This window comes from Nothobranchius furzeri, chromosome 2 (assembly GCF_043380555.1).
Source record: "Nothobranchius furzeri strain GRZ-AD chromosome 2, NfurGRZ-RIMD1, whole genome shotgun sequence".
Taxonomy (NCBI): domain Eukaryota; kingdom Metazoa; phylum Chordata; class Actinopteri; order Cyprinodontiformes; family Nothobranchiidae; genus Nothobranchius; species Nothobranchius furzeri.
In genome coordinates, this window is record NC_091742.1 from 27,175,159 (window position 1) to 27,193,177 (window position 18,019).

The 18,019-nt window shown below is 42.6% G+C and overlaps 1 protein-coding gene and 1 long non-coding RNA gene across 3 annotated transcripts; both read right to left on the minus strand.

The window, feature by feature from the left end:
• Positions 1 to 1,605: 1,605 nt before the first annotated feature.
• On the minus strand, positions 1,606 to 2,309 carry LOC107378044 (uncharacterized). The gene is made up of 3 exons (XR_008564698.2): positions 2,197 to 2,309; positions 1,924 to 2,081; positions 1,606 to 1,841 (listed from the first exon to the last, which is right to left on the minus strand). It is a non-coding gene; the product is annotated as an uncharacterized lncRNA (long non-coding RNA).
• Positions 2,310 to 8,068: 5,759 nt separating this feature from the next.
• Positions 8,069 to 17,677, minus strand: naga (N-acetylgalactosaminidase, alpha). Of its 2 annotated transcripts, none has more exons than XM_015948058.3 (9): positions 17,519 to 17,677; positions 16,961 to 17,117; positions 16,614 to 16,754; positions 13,617 to 13,828; positions 13,445 to 13,539; positions 13,199 to 13,360; positions 10,507 to 10,704; positions 10,298 to 10,438; positions 8,069 to 8,896 (listed from the first exon to the last, which is right to left on the minus strand). In XM_015948058.3, the coding sequence occupies exons 2-9, from the start codon at positions 17,113 to 17,115 to the stop codon at positions 8,696 to 8,698; spliced, it is 1,305 nt and encodes a 434-aa protein (XP_015803544.1). In that variant the 5' UTR covers positions 17,116 to 17,117; positions 17,519 to 17,677; the 3' UTR covers positions 8,069 to 8,695. The 2 variants fall into 2 exon arrangements, with proteins under 2 accessions (XP_015803544.1, XP_070404981.1); XM_070548880.1 differs by lacking the exon at positions 17,519 to 17,677 and adding an exon at positions 17,208 to 17,225.
• Positions 17,678 to 18,019: the final 342 nt, after the last annotated feature.

Genomic DNA, 18,019 nt, shown 5'->3' on the forward strand with positions numbered 1-18,019 from the left:
AGGACCCTTAGCTACTTTCTGTAGAACTTTCTTCTAGATATTTCCTGCTAATTTCACTCCGAACCGCTCTTTGGTTTGACGTTGTTTCAGCTGCCATCAAGGATATAAACGTTACAGATACTGTGAATATCACTGGCACTTTAGCTCACCTTGTAAGATGTCTGACTCCCACTGTCATGGTCTACGTCTGCCCCTTCCTTCGTGTGCCTCCTGGTGTTTCTCCATCCTCTCTAGGTGCTCCTTTTGTGTCTTCTAGCGCCCTCATGTGTCATGTCTGCGTCCTCCTCATGTGTCTCCTGGTGTAACCCATTTGCCCTTGAGGTTTCCCCCCTCAGACATCCCTTTCCCAAGTCCTGTGCTCTCTTGGCCCCCTCTTAGCCACGCCCCTGTTGTTTCTGTCTATGGTGTTTTCCTTTAGTGTCAGCTTCCCCTTAGTATATTAGTCCTGGTTCTTGCTTTCTGGTCTTTTGTTTTTCTCTTAGGTCATGTTCCTTTGTTACAGCCTTTCAGTATTTAGTGTGTTTTTCCCACCAGTGTTTTCTTCCTCCTCCCTGATTTAGTAATTGTGTTCACCTGGTCCCTCCCCCCACACACCTGCAATTATTTCCCTCTCATCTTCCCAGTCTATTTAAGCCCTGTCTTGTCTCTGTGTTGTTGTCGGTCCATTGCATGTTTGTCAGCGTTGTTTCGTGCTCTAGCTGAGCTTGTGTCTCCAGGTTTTGGTGCTCTCAGTGAGCTTTTGGTTTTGTTACCAGGGTTTTTGGATTTTTGGACTTTTGGCTCGCTGCCTTTGGATTTATTTTTGTTCGTCCTGCAAAATAAAGCATTTATACTTTACATCATCTCCAGCCTCGTGTCATCCTGGGTTTCTGCATATTTGGGTCCTAAACATCCTCAAAATGTGACTCCCATGCAGAAGACCTGGGTTTGATTCTGGATGTGAACATAGTTTATTTAGAGTTTCTTTTTTACATTAATGGTATATTTTTTTTACAGTAAGATGCCCAAATTTTTATTTGAGACTCGCCGAACGGCATTGAATTCACAGATAAAAAAGATGTGGGTTCAACTTTCATTTTAGAACAATTTTTCCAGCAAGGGAAGGGAATGATGTGAGCATGCAGGAGGACTGACCCATCATAAACCTTTGTCGGCTGTGCTGAAGAGAAAGGTACAGAACCACATTATTTAATTAATTAGCTGCACGTTCTCCTGTCCTCTGTCCTCAAAGCCCCACACACACACACACACACACACACACACACGGGACTGTCTCAGCTGTTATTTTCGTTAAGGAGTGTGCACGTGCAGCATGTGCGCCTCGTGCACGAGCCAACTATTGAAGCTGCCGTTATGCTTTTGGCCTGAGGGGGCGATCACGAGCATAAAAATTCTAAAAGTCCGTAAAGTCCCTTTAAGTGAGCCAGATCATTCCTTTAGTTATGCTCCTATAGATTAGTGGGTATTTTTTTTACCTATTTTTATGTCGTGCTCACACCTGACTCAGTGTCTTTGTCCTGTCCTCTTCCACTACCACCCAACCCTCCATGTCCACCTCAGCAGGTAGAGGCAGATGGTTGTGTCATCCAACAAACCACGCATGCATAAGCCAACAATCCATTGGCTTCGTTAGCTTTCCAAAATTTGCATTTAATAAAATCCGATGATAAAGACCTGAACTGTATAATAATTAGTAAACAGGACAATTACTGCATTAAATTGCAGCTCAAATGAACCCATTGTTGAATTCTGTCTTGCATTTTTTGTCCGGTTTCATCCTCCCAGTGCTTTCCTCATTTCCAGTATATGCTTTTCTTGTTCCTGCAGGTGGATCATATGAGCTGCGGGTCAAAGGTGTGAAGTCAAACAGGATTATAATCACATGATAAAAAAGGAGTCAAGAGATAGCAGGGTATATATTACCTTTCTGGCACCGCATCAGCGTGTGAGGAGGAGGAGGAGGAGGGTGATGTCACTAGTCAGCAGGCAGCCGAGCAGAATGGCTGCATCAGATGGGGCGATGATGTCACAAGGACCAGGTGCAAAGACTGTTAACCGCAGTTTTAAATGCAGTTTTTTCCCTAAAATAAAATGTAAAAGTTTTCCAGCAGAGGCACAACTTTCTGACCTTTAATATAAACTTTTGCTGCAGCTCAGGGATTCTAGGCATGTGGCCTCCTTTGAGACCAGTCTGACCTGTATGCAAAGTCCTGTCTGCATCCCCGTCAGTGCAGCCATTTATCGTCAAACGCCCCTTTATGTGCGTTGGATTTCAGAGGCGCGAGGCAGGGAGTGTGACTAGCAGCGTGACAAAACTGAGAGGGCTGTCTGGAGGAGGGAGGGACCGGCAGAACAGAATCAGGGGTGTTGGTGCGACACAAAGACGCGAGTGGCAACTGTGCCTCTCTGCAGCTGTGGGCCTACGTGAGCATCGGCAGGAACGCTCTCCTCATCTCATCGCCCCCTCCCTCACCCGATCCCTCGCTTGCTCTCATCTCCTCCAATCCTCCCTCCCTTCTGGTTCGCTCATTTGCACCCTCGTATAGACTTTTGAGGGCACCCGCCTCCCTGCTTTGTGCAAATCCTCCTTGGACTGTTCTCTCATTATCTCAGTCATAACTCTCTCGCTTTTCTCCCACGTCATGTTGCCAAACCACGTGGACGGGCCGCGGTCAGCCAGCCAACGGACATCTGAGCCCGCTGAAAGGGGACGAAAATGAAGCAAAGACCCTCTTGCGCACATGCAACCTGTCTGGCCTGAAATGACCTCGAAGGGGCATGTGTACACAACCACAACCGAAAGTTGACTCGTTTTTATGCAACAACATGCATGCAGCAGCAAACTCTTACACGACTGCTGCAGTGAATTAAGAGTGCACGTAAACACGGGGCTTTAAGGCCAAGGTCAGAGGTGACACACACGAGATTCAGCAGACTGAGACAAGTGGGAGGAGAAAGAGGCGAGAAAAGGAGGAGTTAAGATGAGGAGAGCGAACGAATACAATGAGGATCTGACAAAACAAGGACAAAATACAAAGTAGAGAGTTTATAGAATGTAGAGCACGCACAGAGATAGGTAAGGTGTTGTCGGACAGTAAGTCACAGTAACGAGATAAACGGCGCGACTGAAACGGTTGATTGTCCTCGTGCTGTTGAGCAGGTGCATTTTTTGGCAGCCAGTAGAGCTGGAAGGCCCATGTTGGCATCCAGGCAGGAAAAGGAGCAACGCTGACCTCTGCTGGTTCAATGTAGGCATGAACAAAAAACACAAAGTTGTGGTTATTTAGATTTTAAAATCTGGACAGGATGATGAATTTAAAATTTTGAGGCAGATTCCCCGTGTTGTAACTGCGTTCTATAACTCTGTATGTAACCACTTGTGTAACAGAGAAATGTTGTGACCATCTTTGCTGCCTCTTGGCCAGGACTCCCTTGAAAATGTGGCGTTTAATCTCACTGGGACATTCCTGGTTTAGAAAAAGACAAAATTAAATAAAAGGATGCAAATAGAAAAATGCTGGAAGTGCTGCAGGGGTGTGAGAAACCTTATCTGGTGCTCTCACCAGTGCTCTTCAGCCAAGGGATCCACATAAATGTTGGCAAAAGGAGATCTGAGGCACTCAGGAGGTACAAAAATAAAAAGCCTTTATTGGTACATGGCTTAAATTGTTAAAAACATCAATGCCAACGCATTTCAGCCCACAGGGCCTTTGTCAGGAATCAAAATGTTTGTATGCTCACTCACCCCCATGTTAAAAAGGCCAATCAATAACACCTGCCGAAGCTGGGCAGGTAGACTGCATTCTGATTGGATGACCAGTACAACACAAAAACTTTTTACATCTAAACAATCCTATTGTAAGAATGAATACTTACAAATATGAAATTTCACTTATAGAATTTGAGAAATTATAAATATGGTACACAAATTGTAAGAAAACATGAGATTATAAATAAGGAGCTAAATCTAATTCTCCATTAAGACCTGGGAAATTAGTAGCTTTTAGTGTGTAAATCCAAAATGATTCTCTTTGCAAGAGTTTTTTAAGCCTATCTCCTCCTCTAATTGAATTTTTATATGTTCAATCCCTGTGATTTTAAGAGTTACAGCTTCCATGATTTGTGTCTTTATAATGCACTGCCATAGGATGTAGAGGATTACCAGATCTGATTGCTTGTTTGTGCTCTGCAAGTCTTGCTTTTAACTTACGTTTAGTTCTTCCAATATAAAAGCAGCCACATGGGCATTCTAGTCTGTAGACCACAAATGAAGTATTTGTAACGTTATGAAGTTCATTATTTTCAGCTCCACACAGCTGCCCCTGTACACAGTAACACCCGTGTAGAAAACGCCAAGGTCGGGTGTTCCTCAGACTGTTTACATTCCAGGAGAAGAGCCAGAAGGAGACGAAGAACGCTTTTCAATAGTCAAAGTACTTAATTTGTGATTAAAGCTAGTCGAAACAGATGTTGATCAATAATAATCAAGTGAATGATCGGTGGAATAAAGATGTCATGATTTATGTGTTTAATGAAAACAGGACTACTGCACAGACAGACTGACCCTCATCTCCATAGAAACGCATGACACATTGTTCCAACCAATCAGAGCTTTCGGCTGCCGCAAGAGAATCTGGCTTGTTGACTTAAAGTGTCCAATCCGCTTTACTAAAACTTATCAACAATTCAGAGATATAAAACAAGGCAACGCCATTTTAAGCTCAGTTCCATTTTGACTTCAGTTCTATTCACCGTCATCCCAAAGAGAAGCACAGCCTGGCCAGATGTGTTTTCTTCTTTAAACTAAGAACTGCGAAGTTGGAGATTTTCGTCGTTTAACAACCAGACGACATCCTTTCAAAATAAGAGCACCTGCTGACGCTGCCGATCGGTACCGGGGTCGACCCTTCAGACGGGCTTTGAAACGCTGCGATCGCTGTTTCGACCAGCTCCAGCGCACATCCGAGGTCTTCAGACCTGGCATTTCCTGATCTACCTGGGAGGCCCCCCACTGGGTACGTACACGGCAAAATAGCGGCTAATGTCATCACTTTATAAGCCTCGTGATATCTAGTCATAACAAAGACTACCAGATTCAAAGACGTCAGCCTAAGGAGTCTGAACCAACCACACACACACACACATGCACCAACACACACACACATCGAACATCACATTCATTTCCAAACAACACAGAGTTAGTCCTGATAGATTGTTAAGAATTTATAATTAAGAAATTAAAGATTCTTAAACGATCCCAACTCTCTCTCTTTTCTTGTCTCAAAGTCAATACAGGGTGTTTAATTAAACTCCCTGATGATAAAAACAACCTATTCTTCTGATTATAACAAGTGATCTACTTACAGTATATTAAAATACAACTCTAGATAGTTTCATCACTCTATTTCTCTACATATTGCAATTGATAAATGTATTAATGTAAAAAGTACATCCTGTGAAAACATCAGCAAAACAGTTAGTGTTAGTCATGTTGTCACAGTGAACACAATTTCCATGTTTATAGTCACCTTTTCGAGTTGATAACCAGGTTTTTTGTTGCTGTGGAGGAAGGTGACTTTGAACAAGTTGATCATTTAATGTTGGGGCTCGTCTGAAGCTGATAGGAGTATCTGGGAGAGCTTCCCTAAGAACACTGTCACTTTTCAGTATGTCCCAGTTTTTTTGTAATTATTTTTTTGATCTTGTGGGCTTGATCACTGAATTGGGTCACAAAATAAACACCAAAGGATGTTAATCTTCCATAAATGTCATGTTTTTTTATATTTGAGTAGGAAAACATGCTCACCCTGACAGGCTAACCTCTCACACGCTCACATTTTTAGAGTATTTCCAGGTGTTTTTTCGGAATGTATGTAGTTTGATGTCTCATTGCACTCTGAAATCAGAGGCCAGAAAAACTACAAAAGTTTAAGCTATAATATGTAACGGAATGAAATGACTGTTTTCCACCAAAAGTCATGTTCCCCCTCTCCTCTGACACAGGACTAGTCTGCATGAGATACGGCCTCAAGGTCTCATGCATTTGTTATAAACTGCTTCTTTCCAGCTCAAAAGAATGAAGAAAGGACTCTCTCCTTTTAATAAATGAAAGAACTCTATTTTAATAAAGCTAATCAAATAAAGTGTTAGTCAATAATAAGATGTGACCAATCTGTGAAATGAAAATATTAATTACTTTATTATAATCCTATAGAATATAATAAGTAATATGACTTTAAATGTTTCCACTAGGACTGATCTCACGTAGCGTTAAGCCACATGACACATTGCTTTACTGATCCAATCAGAATCTGCCAGATCTGACGGAGGCGTGGTTTTGGTGGTGTTTGGTAAATCTGTCATCTTTTCATTCGACCGTAAACCAAAACATCCGAAGTATAAAACTATGCCCACGCCATCTCTAACGCCAGTTCAAAGCGTTCTAGAGAAGTTGTCGGAGTGGCCAATCCGTAACTTTCCTCTTCAGCCGAAAGAACCAACGACAAGCTGGATAAAACCTGTTGCTGTTCCACCTGCTGCAACGGTTCCTTTCAGAATAAAAGCTGAACCATCACGACCCAGGTTTGGGTATCGCTAGATGCCAACAAAACTGTCGTGACCCGGAAGTATCTCACAGACTGGTGGTCGGCTGCCGCAGCTGTTTCTACAGGCTTCAGCTCCATAAAGGTCAAGCTGGACCTCTACACGTCCTGATCTAGACGGGGACTTCCTCTAAGGGTACGTAGGCCGACAGAATGGCGTCGAATGTGTTTAAGAATCTCCTAACCAAAGCTTAGCACGAAGACGTCACCTTCATTTCCCATCAGAACTAATAGTTTCTTCGGATTTGCTGGTTCTGAGCAACATTCCACACTACACCATTCTCCGTCTCATCCACCTTAGTTACACCATACATTTAGTGTTAAAGTTAGTCTAGTTTAATTAGTTTAGTAATAAATCTTTAAACTTTTAAACTCAACTCTCTCTTCTGTCGTCTCTGAGTGAATACGAAGCTGTTATCTAATCCCTGCAATAAAAAGTTCCAATCTTCTGGTTAAAAGTACCACAGATCCATAAGGTGGATTTCATATTTCCTATGGAATCCTACGTCTTATAGCTGATTAGATAACATGTCATTTAAATCATTACAATGAATGCAGCAAAACAGCCCAAGACCATCTTGCTTCCTCCACCATGCTTAACCAGACAGCCTTTTCCATTCTTCAGTAGTCCACTGGATGTTTCATGACGCAGACGAGCCTCTGTTTGACAAAACGAGGTGTTCGGAAGTGTATTTTTATTCATGTTGAGTACCAGTTTTTAAAACACACTAAATATTTATTTGAGTTTATAGAGATAAAAAATACCGTAGTTCAATGATTTCTCAGTGAGAAATAATGCAGCACGGGCAAAAGCACGTGCTATTGCAGAACTGAGTTTCAAATAACCAACAACAAAAAATACGAAGTGAAAGCTAAAAGAGGAACACCTAAACGTTTGAGGTTTTAAGAGGAAAGAACTTGTGGAAGGAAGAGATGTCAAATGGAAAGGCACGGGACCTTTTGCTGATGAGGCTAACCCTTTCATCAGCTAACCCTTTCATCAGCATTTTTAAAATATGACATTTCAATGTTTCTCAACCTGGAATCCCCAAATGATTATCTTTGATCTTGACCCCAGTCTGACTAACTGTTAGCTTATCAATCCTGTCTGAATTACATGTTATTTCTCTAAACTTACGTTGTTCAAAGACTTTTCTAAAACTGAGATTAATTTTCATAAAATAGAAATAGAAAATGTCTAAATTATGCGACTTTTGACACTCAGTTCAATAAAAAAGATTCACACACAACTGAGTTCGAGTCAAACTTTTATCTCATTTTAATTCAATCCAGCTTATTCAAACAAGTCCTCTCAGAGTGCTGTACAAAACATTCTGGTGCACATAAAAAATGACAATTTCTTATAGAAAATGTTCCCATTCATGAAGAAAAAGACACACCGTGGCCATTTTAGAAAAAAATTTGATCATCTTCATCTTTTAAACCCAAAAAAAATGAGAAAAAAGTTGTTTATCTTACCCTTAATTTTGAATGTTTAAACTCAGAATAAATGTATTGTATGTATGTAATGTATTCATCAGGATTGTTTCAGCTTAGAGCGGGGCGATATGGCCAAAAATCAATATCACGATATATAGAGATTTTCACCTCGATAACGATAAATGGACGATAACTACAGGTGTGCGCAGAAACAAAAGTTGTCCACTAGATGGAGCTGTTGCATGTATTACGTTGAGTCAATTTTCGTGATTTGAGGAGGTTCGTCTTCTTAAAGGGACACAAACGTTGCCAGCCTACACGCATCTTTTCATTTTTTTATTATCAAATTTACTGACATGGAAAAATAATCTCAATAAGAGTCAGAAATTTCAAAAACGATTAATTTTCTACTTATTGCCCAGCCCTATTTCAACTGATATAAAAATATGTCATTTATTATCCATCAGTGTGTTTAAAATAAATAAATCCTAACCTCTGCAATCACGCTCCAATGATTTCGTCATTTGAGAAAACAGCTGTGACTGTGGTAGTAAACATTTTTAAAGAACAGCTTCAATTTGAGGTAGGAAGCAGACAGACGCATCGATTTCCGTAAGAACATTTCTGATGAGGCTAAAAACAAATGAAAGGAATCAAAGGAAGACGGGGGGAATGGCGTTTTCCTTAGCAGCGTAGGCAGGTCCATGGAGTTTTCCATCTCTGCTCAAGTGGTGGAAGCGTAGTTTTCCAGCTGCAGAGATGTACCACATGACCACACCTGTTGGGTTCACTGACACCACGAAGTCAGTAGAGTCCTTCAGGATGTCGGTTTTACCAGTAAAGACATCAGTGACCTACGGAGGTGGAAGACAGAAATGAGTTTTCACTCGCGATTTGAACATAATCCTGGAAACCAAAGAACGTTGTTGAGAGTGTTGAGGGTCTGCCCTCATGAGAAAATAACTATGTAGTAATTTCTCCAAAAGACTGTGCCAAAAACACCCTGAAGCGTAACGAAATAAGGCATATTAAAAATCAGCGCCAAACAGAGACTTCATCTCCCATGAGCCTCTACAGCCGGCAGCAGCTTGATGACGTCACCAAAGCGACGCCGAACCCCAGCCGCTAGAGCTCGCCGGCTGGATAAAGCTGCTGCGCAGAGCAGAAACTTTCTCTTTTGTCCAGGGTTCAACTGGCGTGAGGAGACACTCGTTTTGCTACCGCTCCGAACGCGTAGGCGTGGAGCTGCTGGAAGCAACGGAACCACCATCTGATCTGCTCAATGCGAACACAAAAGGGACGCCTTGGGGTTCGCTCATGCAAGATTTTCTTTTTTCTCTTTCACTTTCTCTCCCAATTTCTCCTATAGTTCAGAACAAGCGATCAAACCACGTGATTGCTTTAAAGTAAAAGACGGTTTCTCTTCCGTACCAAAATACGCCATCGGACCATCTTAAAAGTAAGCCCGTTTTGTTTTGTTATTGTTTAATATCCAAGTTTCATGCTGTGGCCAGGCTGACAAACTATTAGATATTTCAATTGCCTTTGATTGATCTTTTATTTTGTTTTTTGTGAAGCGGTTTGAAGAGTTCTTGATTGAGACTGTGAAAACTTGCCACATCACTGTTGAGTGCTAAGCCACTGAATGTCTGTTTAGAGAGACAAGCAGCTAAAACACACACACACACACACACACACACACACACACACACACACACACACACAAAGTTCTCTGTGGTCAGCAGAACAAAGGACCGGCCATTTTGGGTTACACCACCTCAGATTGTCACGTCACATTATCATCTCATTGTTTCATTGCTTGTTATTCGTTTGCTAAAATAAGTTGGTTGATGTTGATCGGCTAAACGCTTTGGGAGGAGCTGAAGAGGTCATATTAGATAATAAATGTTATTGCCAATTAAGTTTTGTCTCAGGTGATCTGTTTGTGTTGATATAAAATACAACTGCCGCTCGTGAAAAGAATTTTACGAACTTTAGATGGGTTGATAAGAGGTGTGGATTCATTTTTCCCCTGTTAAAAGGGGATGGTGCCCCGAGGATATCCTAATTACGTAATAAATCGGTAAATATTTCCATATTTACGAATTTATTGATGAATCCAAAAAAAAGTAAGTAAAGCTTACAAATTATTCGTTGACTAATAATCACAACAAGAGATAATGTGATTTCTTAACGCTTCCCTTCAATCTGATGACAGGATCCAAGGCAAGATGAGTGAATAAAGCGAGACACACCTTGTAGCTGTCGGCGGTGTAGTTGAGTTTGCTGAGGGAAGTCTTGTAGCGATACGGCATGTCGGTGCGCCGACTGAAGAAAACAAGGGCACTGGCGTTGTTCGACAGGGGGCGCCAGAACACCTCGATGCCACTCTTCTCCTGATTTATAAAATACATGAGAAAGGCCCAAAACACATCTTCATACTTTTATTTATTCATTTTTTTACCTTCAGAATGCGCCTTCCCTGGAAGCCCAAGACGTCCTGGTTGATGCCGATGATCATTTTGTTCTGCAGGATGCTGCGGGCCTCGCCACTAATGACGCGAAGGTCGGTGGACATGAAAAGGGGAGCGGCCATGATAGCCCACAGAGCCATCTGAGTGCGAGACTGATCCTTGCTTAGCCCAAAGTTACCAACGATCAGCTGAGGACGGGAAAGTTACTAAATCAGTGAGACTGGATTTTATCATGCAAGACGTCTTTGTTCATAAGCAGCTTGTTTTATATTTTTTCCGACCAAGAACACATATTTTGAATTATTTTAAAGGTGCAGTGCGTAAGAATGGAGGAATTGTGACATCCTGAGGTCAAATGTAGTTACTGCAATCACTCTCTCACTCCCGATTCGAGAGTATCACAGCTGTTGTCAGTTATTGATCAGCACAAGAATATTCTAGATAACAAGCAAAGACGAGTGCTACACAGTAAGTTGAGAAGTAGATGTTTACATTAACATATCTGGTGCTAGCACCCTTGGGTGTTTTACGGTAGGGAGTACTTACTACACTTATTACGATAGCATGCCTGTGGTATAGAGGAAGTGTTGTTTTGCTGTTAGCTTGCTGTTACGGCTCTGAAGGACAAATGTAAGGAAACAAAATGCCACGATTGACTCATTATTCACTTCAGACTTCATTGTTATATTGAGTTGTTGATCATTGAAAAAGCAGCTTGATCATTCATCGTTAGCGTTGTTAGCTCAACATTAGCCTCTTGCCTGCTTCACCCAATATTATATGGCACGGTATGGGGGCCAAAATTAAGACTACTGCCCAGCAGCAGGAGGCTATATCAATTCTGAAGCTAACTACTGATCTGATTAACGATAAGCTGGCGCCGGTAACTGAGAGGCTGGCGCTGCTTACTGAGAAATAGCACCTTTACCGGTGTTATTACTAGATACGCTAGGGACTAGCAGCCCTCGGCTGGTCATTGAATGGTTCACACACTCCCTCTGCTGTCTATTAGCATGGATAGGTTAGCGTTAGCCTGGACGGGCTGGTGTTAGCATTGGAGAGGCTAGCCATTAGCGTGCCTAGGTTGGCCACTAGCTGGATTTCCTACCCCCTTGACGGACCATTAGCATGAATAGGCTGGCGTTAGCATCGGAGAGGCTAGCCATTAGCGTGCCTAGGCTGGCCACTAGCTGACTAGCGACTCTCCGAGACATGCTAATGGCTAGTCTCTCCGACGCTAATGCCAGCCTATCCATGCCTAAGGTCCGTCAAGGGGGTAGGATATCCAGCTAGTGGCCAGCCTAGGCACGCTAATGGCTAGCCTCTCCGATGCTAACGCCAGCCTATCCATGCTAATAGACAGCAGAGGGAGTGCGTGAACCAGTCAATGACAAGCCGAGGGCTGCTAGTCCCTAGCGTATCTAGTAATAACGCCGGCAAAGGTGCTATTACTCAGTAAGCAGCGCCAGCCTCTCAGTTACCGGCGCCAGCTTATCATTAATCAGATCAGTAGTTAGCTTCGGAATTTATATAGCCTCCTGCTGCTGGGCAGTAGTCTTAATTTTGGACCCCATACTGCGCCATACATGAAATACCTTCTGGTTTGGTTCTTTAAACAAATCTCCAGCTTTGTGGTGGCCGTAGTCAAATTACAAATGCCGGCGCTGCAAGCGTTAGCTCACAGGAGACATGGCAACCTCACACTCACTGATGGTAAACAGTAGCTACATCTCTCCTTCCTTTATTTTGTATGAGAAAAACTGACAACCCCCTCAGCCGGCTGAGAATGCAATATGTTTCAGTTAAATCCTTCCTTCAAACATGGTTGAGACATTAGACTGTTTTGGGATTATTTCACTGTAGAATTCTTACTTTATTCTTCCACAGTGTACCTTTAAATAAAATATTTTTCTGAAAAACTTTCAATGATTTTACTTTGACATTTGGATGCTGAATTGTTCATTTTCTGTCTTGCACCTGATACGGTTCAGAGGATTTTTTAAAGTCAATTAAATTTAATTATTTGGTAGCAGTTAGCTCTACGTACCTTAGGAAGCTGCTATAAGTCAGTCCGACATAAATAGTTGGAAAAACTCAAGGGATGATCCTGAATAGTGTTTCTACAGACAATTTAGCAGATGATCATTTTAAATTGGATTCCTAGAAAGCAACTAAGGTATTCTTTTGCTAGTTGCTATGAATTATGAAGGCATTAAAGGTATGACGGAGGATTTTTTTTGTCCGGGTAGATCATCTGAACCATTGGTCCGCGTAACTGTCAATCATTCTGGTGAACCATTCACGTAAGGCCGTCGTCGTACGTTCTCGTTGCTGGGTAGTTTTCACTTCCTGCGCATGCGCAAAGCAAAAATTGGGCTCCTCAGAGACGCCTGTTGTTGATTTTCTGCTCGACAGGTAAGCTAAAGTTCGGCATGCTAGTTGGAGAAATTCGTTTACTGTTAGAAGAAGTTAGCTGCAAGGCCGACGGCTGCTTGTAAACGGAGCATGCACCAGGATAACTGGGTGTTTCCTCTCACGTGCATTTTTTTCAAAACATGGAGAAGGCGGTTCAAAACGCTCATGAAACACGTATGTGGAGTAACCAGGTAGGTAGGTTTTAACGTTGCTAATCTGCAACGCCTGCCTCCAGAGGGTTAAGAGTTGGATGTGGGTGAGACAAACCATGTCAGGGTCGTTCCACCTTCCAGGTCCTGCCGCAGGGGTCAGAACATCCTGGTTTTCAAAAACCCAGTCGATAATACTCAGCACGCTGTCCCAGGAGTCTTGGATGTCACCGTAATTACGCCACAGATTGCAGAGCTGACCCAGCTGGGTGTAATTTACCTGAAAACATCCGTTTCCATTGATGTAGCAGCAAACACATGAACTCTGGCCTTTTCAGGAACACAAAATATGTGTTGCTTATACCTTTGGTGGCAGCCCCCCTTGGTATGCAGGCCAGCTGCAGGAGTAGCCAATAGGGCGCCCTGTAGCATTTAAAGCCTTTGACATGAGAGGATATCCTGCCAGGGACAGTGATAAGAGTCAGTAAACCTGTTAACACTGAGACAATGACCTCGAATGACACTCTCCTGCTTACCCTGCTCCTGATCTGTGGCGTTGGAGTAGCAGCCATCAAATTTAAACATGTCCACCTCCCAGTCAGCGAACGTCTGAGCGTCTACAGCTATCTTATCCAGCGGGGTGCCGGGGTAGCCCATGCAGGTGTAGTTGCCCATGTCGCCGTAGATGCCCAGTTTGAGACCTCGGTCGTGCATGTAGCGGGACAGCTTACGGATTCCCCCTGGAAACCTGAAAAGTGTTTTAGAGCAGATGTCACTGATGCAGAACCGGGAGTTTTCCACCGTAGATACAAAAGTAAACACTGATTAGTGCTGACTCTGCGTATGAAGATACCTCCTGTAACCTGCTGAGTCGAGTGTTCTGCTGAGTTATGTGACATGAACATTGCTATTCTTTGTTTTATTGGCCCGTAGGCTTATTGCACTGTAAAAACCACACTGTTGTCATCTTACACTGAAAGTATTCGCAAACAACGATGGTGCAAAAAGATTTCACATCATTTCATCCATTTCTTTTTAAATTAAGAATTAAATTGTCATAATGTGTGTGATGCAAAAATTTATGTTTATTAATTCTCGATCATGGACTCAATCAACTGCAGTGTTTTCCTGACATAGGCGTAGCCGTGGCGGGCTGAAATCCCAGTGCCACGCCTGCAAGATCCCGTTTTATAGATTTTTTTTTTTTTGGCGCCATTTCCCGAAGAAGCAGCGGGAACTACTCTGTTGTTGCTTGTGATCACAGCCGGTAGGCAGCGAGGAGGAGGAGGCAGGGCAGGGTGGTTACAGCAAGGGATGAGCGTACGGATAAAGCATTTTTGACGAAAACGAGCATGAAACGAGTAAAACTCGTAAATATCTCGAATCGTGCTGAAAAAAAATCCACATTGGGTAACTGACTGCCTTCACCCTCTGTGATTGGCCAGTCACATGGAGCGCCCGCCCCTCCCTACACACTAAACTCTGATCTGCCCCACGCACACACACAGACAGTAACGGATCTCTCTGTGCTTCATTCAGTGCGTTTACATGCAGCCAGTAACCCTTTTAAAACCCGAATATTCACAATGACCCGGTTCCGCAGGTCCATGTAAACACCGCCAAAAACCCGGATATGCTCATAACCGGGTTTTTAAAAACCCGGTTACTACACCTGGGGTAACCCTTTTCTAACCCGAATGTTTGGCCGTGTAAACGCATACCGGGATATCCCCATCAAAGCGTGTGTTCTGCGCATGCTCTGTTCGCAAGGAATCTTGGTCTTTTGAGTAGCGAGACGTCTTGTATGCGCCAGAACACCGGAAGTAAACAACAAGTTGGGAGCAACATGGCGAGTCGCGGCACAGCACCACACTTTTGGAGTGACGAGGAAACTAAAGCACAAACAAACGCGGTCGCTATCTCTTCCGAACTGGGAAACATGTTGTTGTTTTCACGGATACCGGAACAAGAAGAACCGGAAATGACGCATATTGCGTCTGGACGTAGTCCATACGTCCTGACGCTACCCCAACGTCCGCATTTAAATCGGGTTATGCAAGTTAGGGGTAACTCTTTCTATTTGTGCTTGTAAACGGGTTATTCTGATCAACTCAGAAACCCGAATCCCGACCTTAACCCGATCATAACCCGGATATTGGCTGCATGTAAACGTAGTCAATGTTGCTCACGTTTCTTCAGAGCTCCCTACGTTTTCTTCAGCTCGCCTCTTTTTCGGTTGAATATTTAAAGTAACTTTTTTCGTAACGTACGTGGTGCATTTGACAAGACGGAGCTGAAAACGGCATGCGTCGGTCACTGCCTCCGCTCCGGTCGTTTTTTTTTATTATTATTTTAACACCCACCCCCCCTCTGTCTCTCTCTCCCTCTCTATCTCTCTCTCTCTCTCACACACACACACTCACACACATACACACACACACACACACACACACACACACATACACACACACACACATTCTTGACTCCCCCCACACACACGCACATTCTTGACTCCCCCCCCCCCCCACACACACACACACACACACACATACACACACACACACATTCTTGACTCCCCCCACACACACACACAATCTCTCTCTCTCCCTCTGACTCGCCCTCTCTACAAATAAACTCTGTGACCGGATGTTCGGTGCATTTGCCTCGTGCATCTTGCCACAGTTATAACTGTTTGACTTGTTGTTCATTCCTCTCTTCGCCATAGGAAATGGGTTATTGATAAACATATTGATAAAATCCATGACAATGTAACACACATGTGCATGGGGGAGTATTTATTCTAACCAGTGCCGAGTCTGATTCCTTTTAGCTGACTCAAACTGGAAACAGTGATTTACCCTTAAACCTAACAGCTGGCTGGAACCTCTACAGCAACAACTGCAACCAAACATGAATGTGTCAATGCTGGAGTTTTGTTGGCATTACCAACATATTTAAGGTCAAATGTCAGAGATTCCCCTTATGCACGTTCTTTTAGAATGCGAATTTCATGTTCTCATCAATTAAAGCAAGTTCTTGAGGTCCTGAAGCAGCAAAGCAGCCTCAGACCATCACACTTCCACCTCCGTGCTTGACTTAACCATGTATGTTCTACAGAAATCTCTTCAAAATGAAACTTTATATGTTGCTTTTTGAGATATTTAAGCCAACTTCATGTTTGGGCCAACTTCGGGTTCTCTGTTGAAGGGATTTCTTTATTCTACAGTTCTGGCAGTAGCCAGGCCTGGGTTTTACTTCTGGAGCTGAACTCCATTCAGTGAAGTGAATAAAATAAGTGAAGTCAGTATTATTAGAATTTTTTTACCCCAATCTATAAAAGAAGCTGGGAAAATAAACGACATTTTTTCAAATAATGATCAATATAATTTTGTGAAATTTATTTTATTTGAAAACGTATTTTCTAAGAGTTAAATGCTTTTTATTTTATGTAAAAAAAAAAAATAAAATAATAAAAATAATAATAATAACAATAATAATCTAACAGATGCTATAAAGTGATGTTTTTAGTGTACCTCTTAGGGTCAGGCTGCAGCCGTCCTTGCTTGTCTCTGGTCTTCAAGGACCAACAGTCGTCTATGTTCACGTAGACGTAGCCGAGTTCCTTCCAGCCGTCCTCAAAGAGTCTATCTGCCATGTCGATGAACAGATTCTCACTGGAACGAGAGTGGAGTGTCACGATGAGCTTAACAAGCTTCATTCACTAGCAAATATCTAGTTCATCTCAACTGCATCACAAAAACTTTTTCAACACCAGTCTAAAAAGTTTATTTTCATTCATTTAAGTAGCGTAACTACACCCGGATCTTTGTCTGATACATTGATCATCACGGTGTGTGTTTGCTGCATAAATCCTTTGTACCTGATGCAGTTTTTGGGGTCATGTTCACAGTCGATGTCACAGCGGTACCGTTCCCATGCCAACCAGCCCATGGGAGGGGTCCTCATCAGCCCGTTGTCAAGGGCAAAGGTGGTCAGGGTGGCCGCGGAGGCAAAGACGAGCACAGCCAGATTCATTCCTAAAAGAACAAACATCAGCAGATGTTTAATGACAAGAACTAAACCTAAAAACACACACACTTCTAAACGTTGTGTTTAATTAAACACACTGATCGTGATGACGGCGGTGCCTTCAAGAGTCTCCGGACTCTCACCTGACTAGGTGTGTCTGCTACAACCTGCTGGGTGAGATCTCACACTGATGTTTAAAACTGTCACCTGACTCGGATCATTATGGTTCTTCAAGAACATGACGAACTAAGAGAAAATAACCTGGACTTCCTGTGCCCCGCCTGCAGCTCTCTCACCTGCGTAGTTTATAAAGCCTAAGCAACTTTAATAACAGCGTTAATATAATAAAAATGTGTCAAAACTAAAAGAGTCCGATATAAAGTACAACACCTGGCCCGGTTGAACTTACTGGGCTGCAGAGACGTTCTCGGTCTTCTGTTTGGAGGAAAATGAATAAAAAACGATAAAATAAAAGTTTCAACCTTTTAAAATCCAACTTGCTGATTCAATCTGATCGGAGACCTTTCTGCGCCTCTGAGCCGCTGCAAAATCATAAACCTACTACTGGGGACCGGGGTCAGGTGACATGGAAGTGCTCTCACGTGACCACAAACCCGGAAGTAGGTGGAGTTTAGTTCGAAGCAACGAGAAGTGATTTAGGATTTATTTTCTAGTTTAAAAATGTAAACCTTGTATTTAAATGACAGGCAAGCTGACTTGATCACATTTAATCGCTTTTGTTCGGAGTGTCATTAAACTGTTAAAAGCTGGATTTGATCATCATTTTTATAAAGCACCTTCTTACACTTATCACGCCGAAAGTGCAGATTTTAAATATAAAAAAAATAATAAAAAGATTAAAAAAACTGTCAAATCTAAGAAATTATAAAACTGTGTCATATCCAGACAG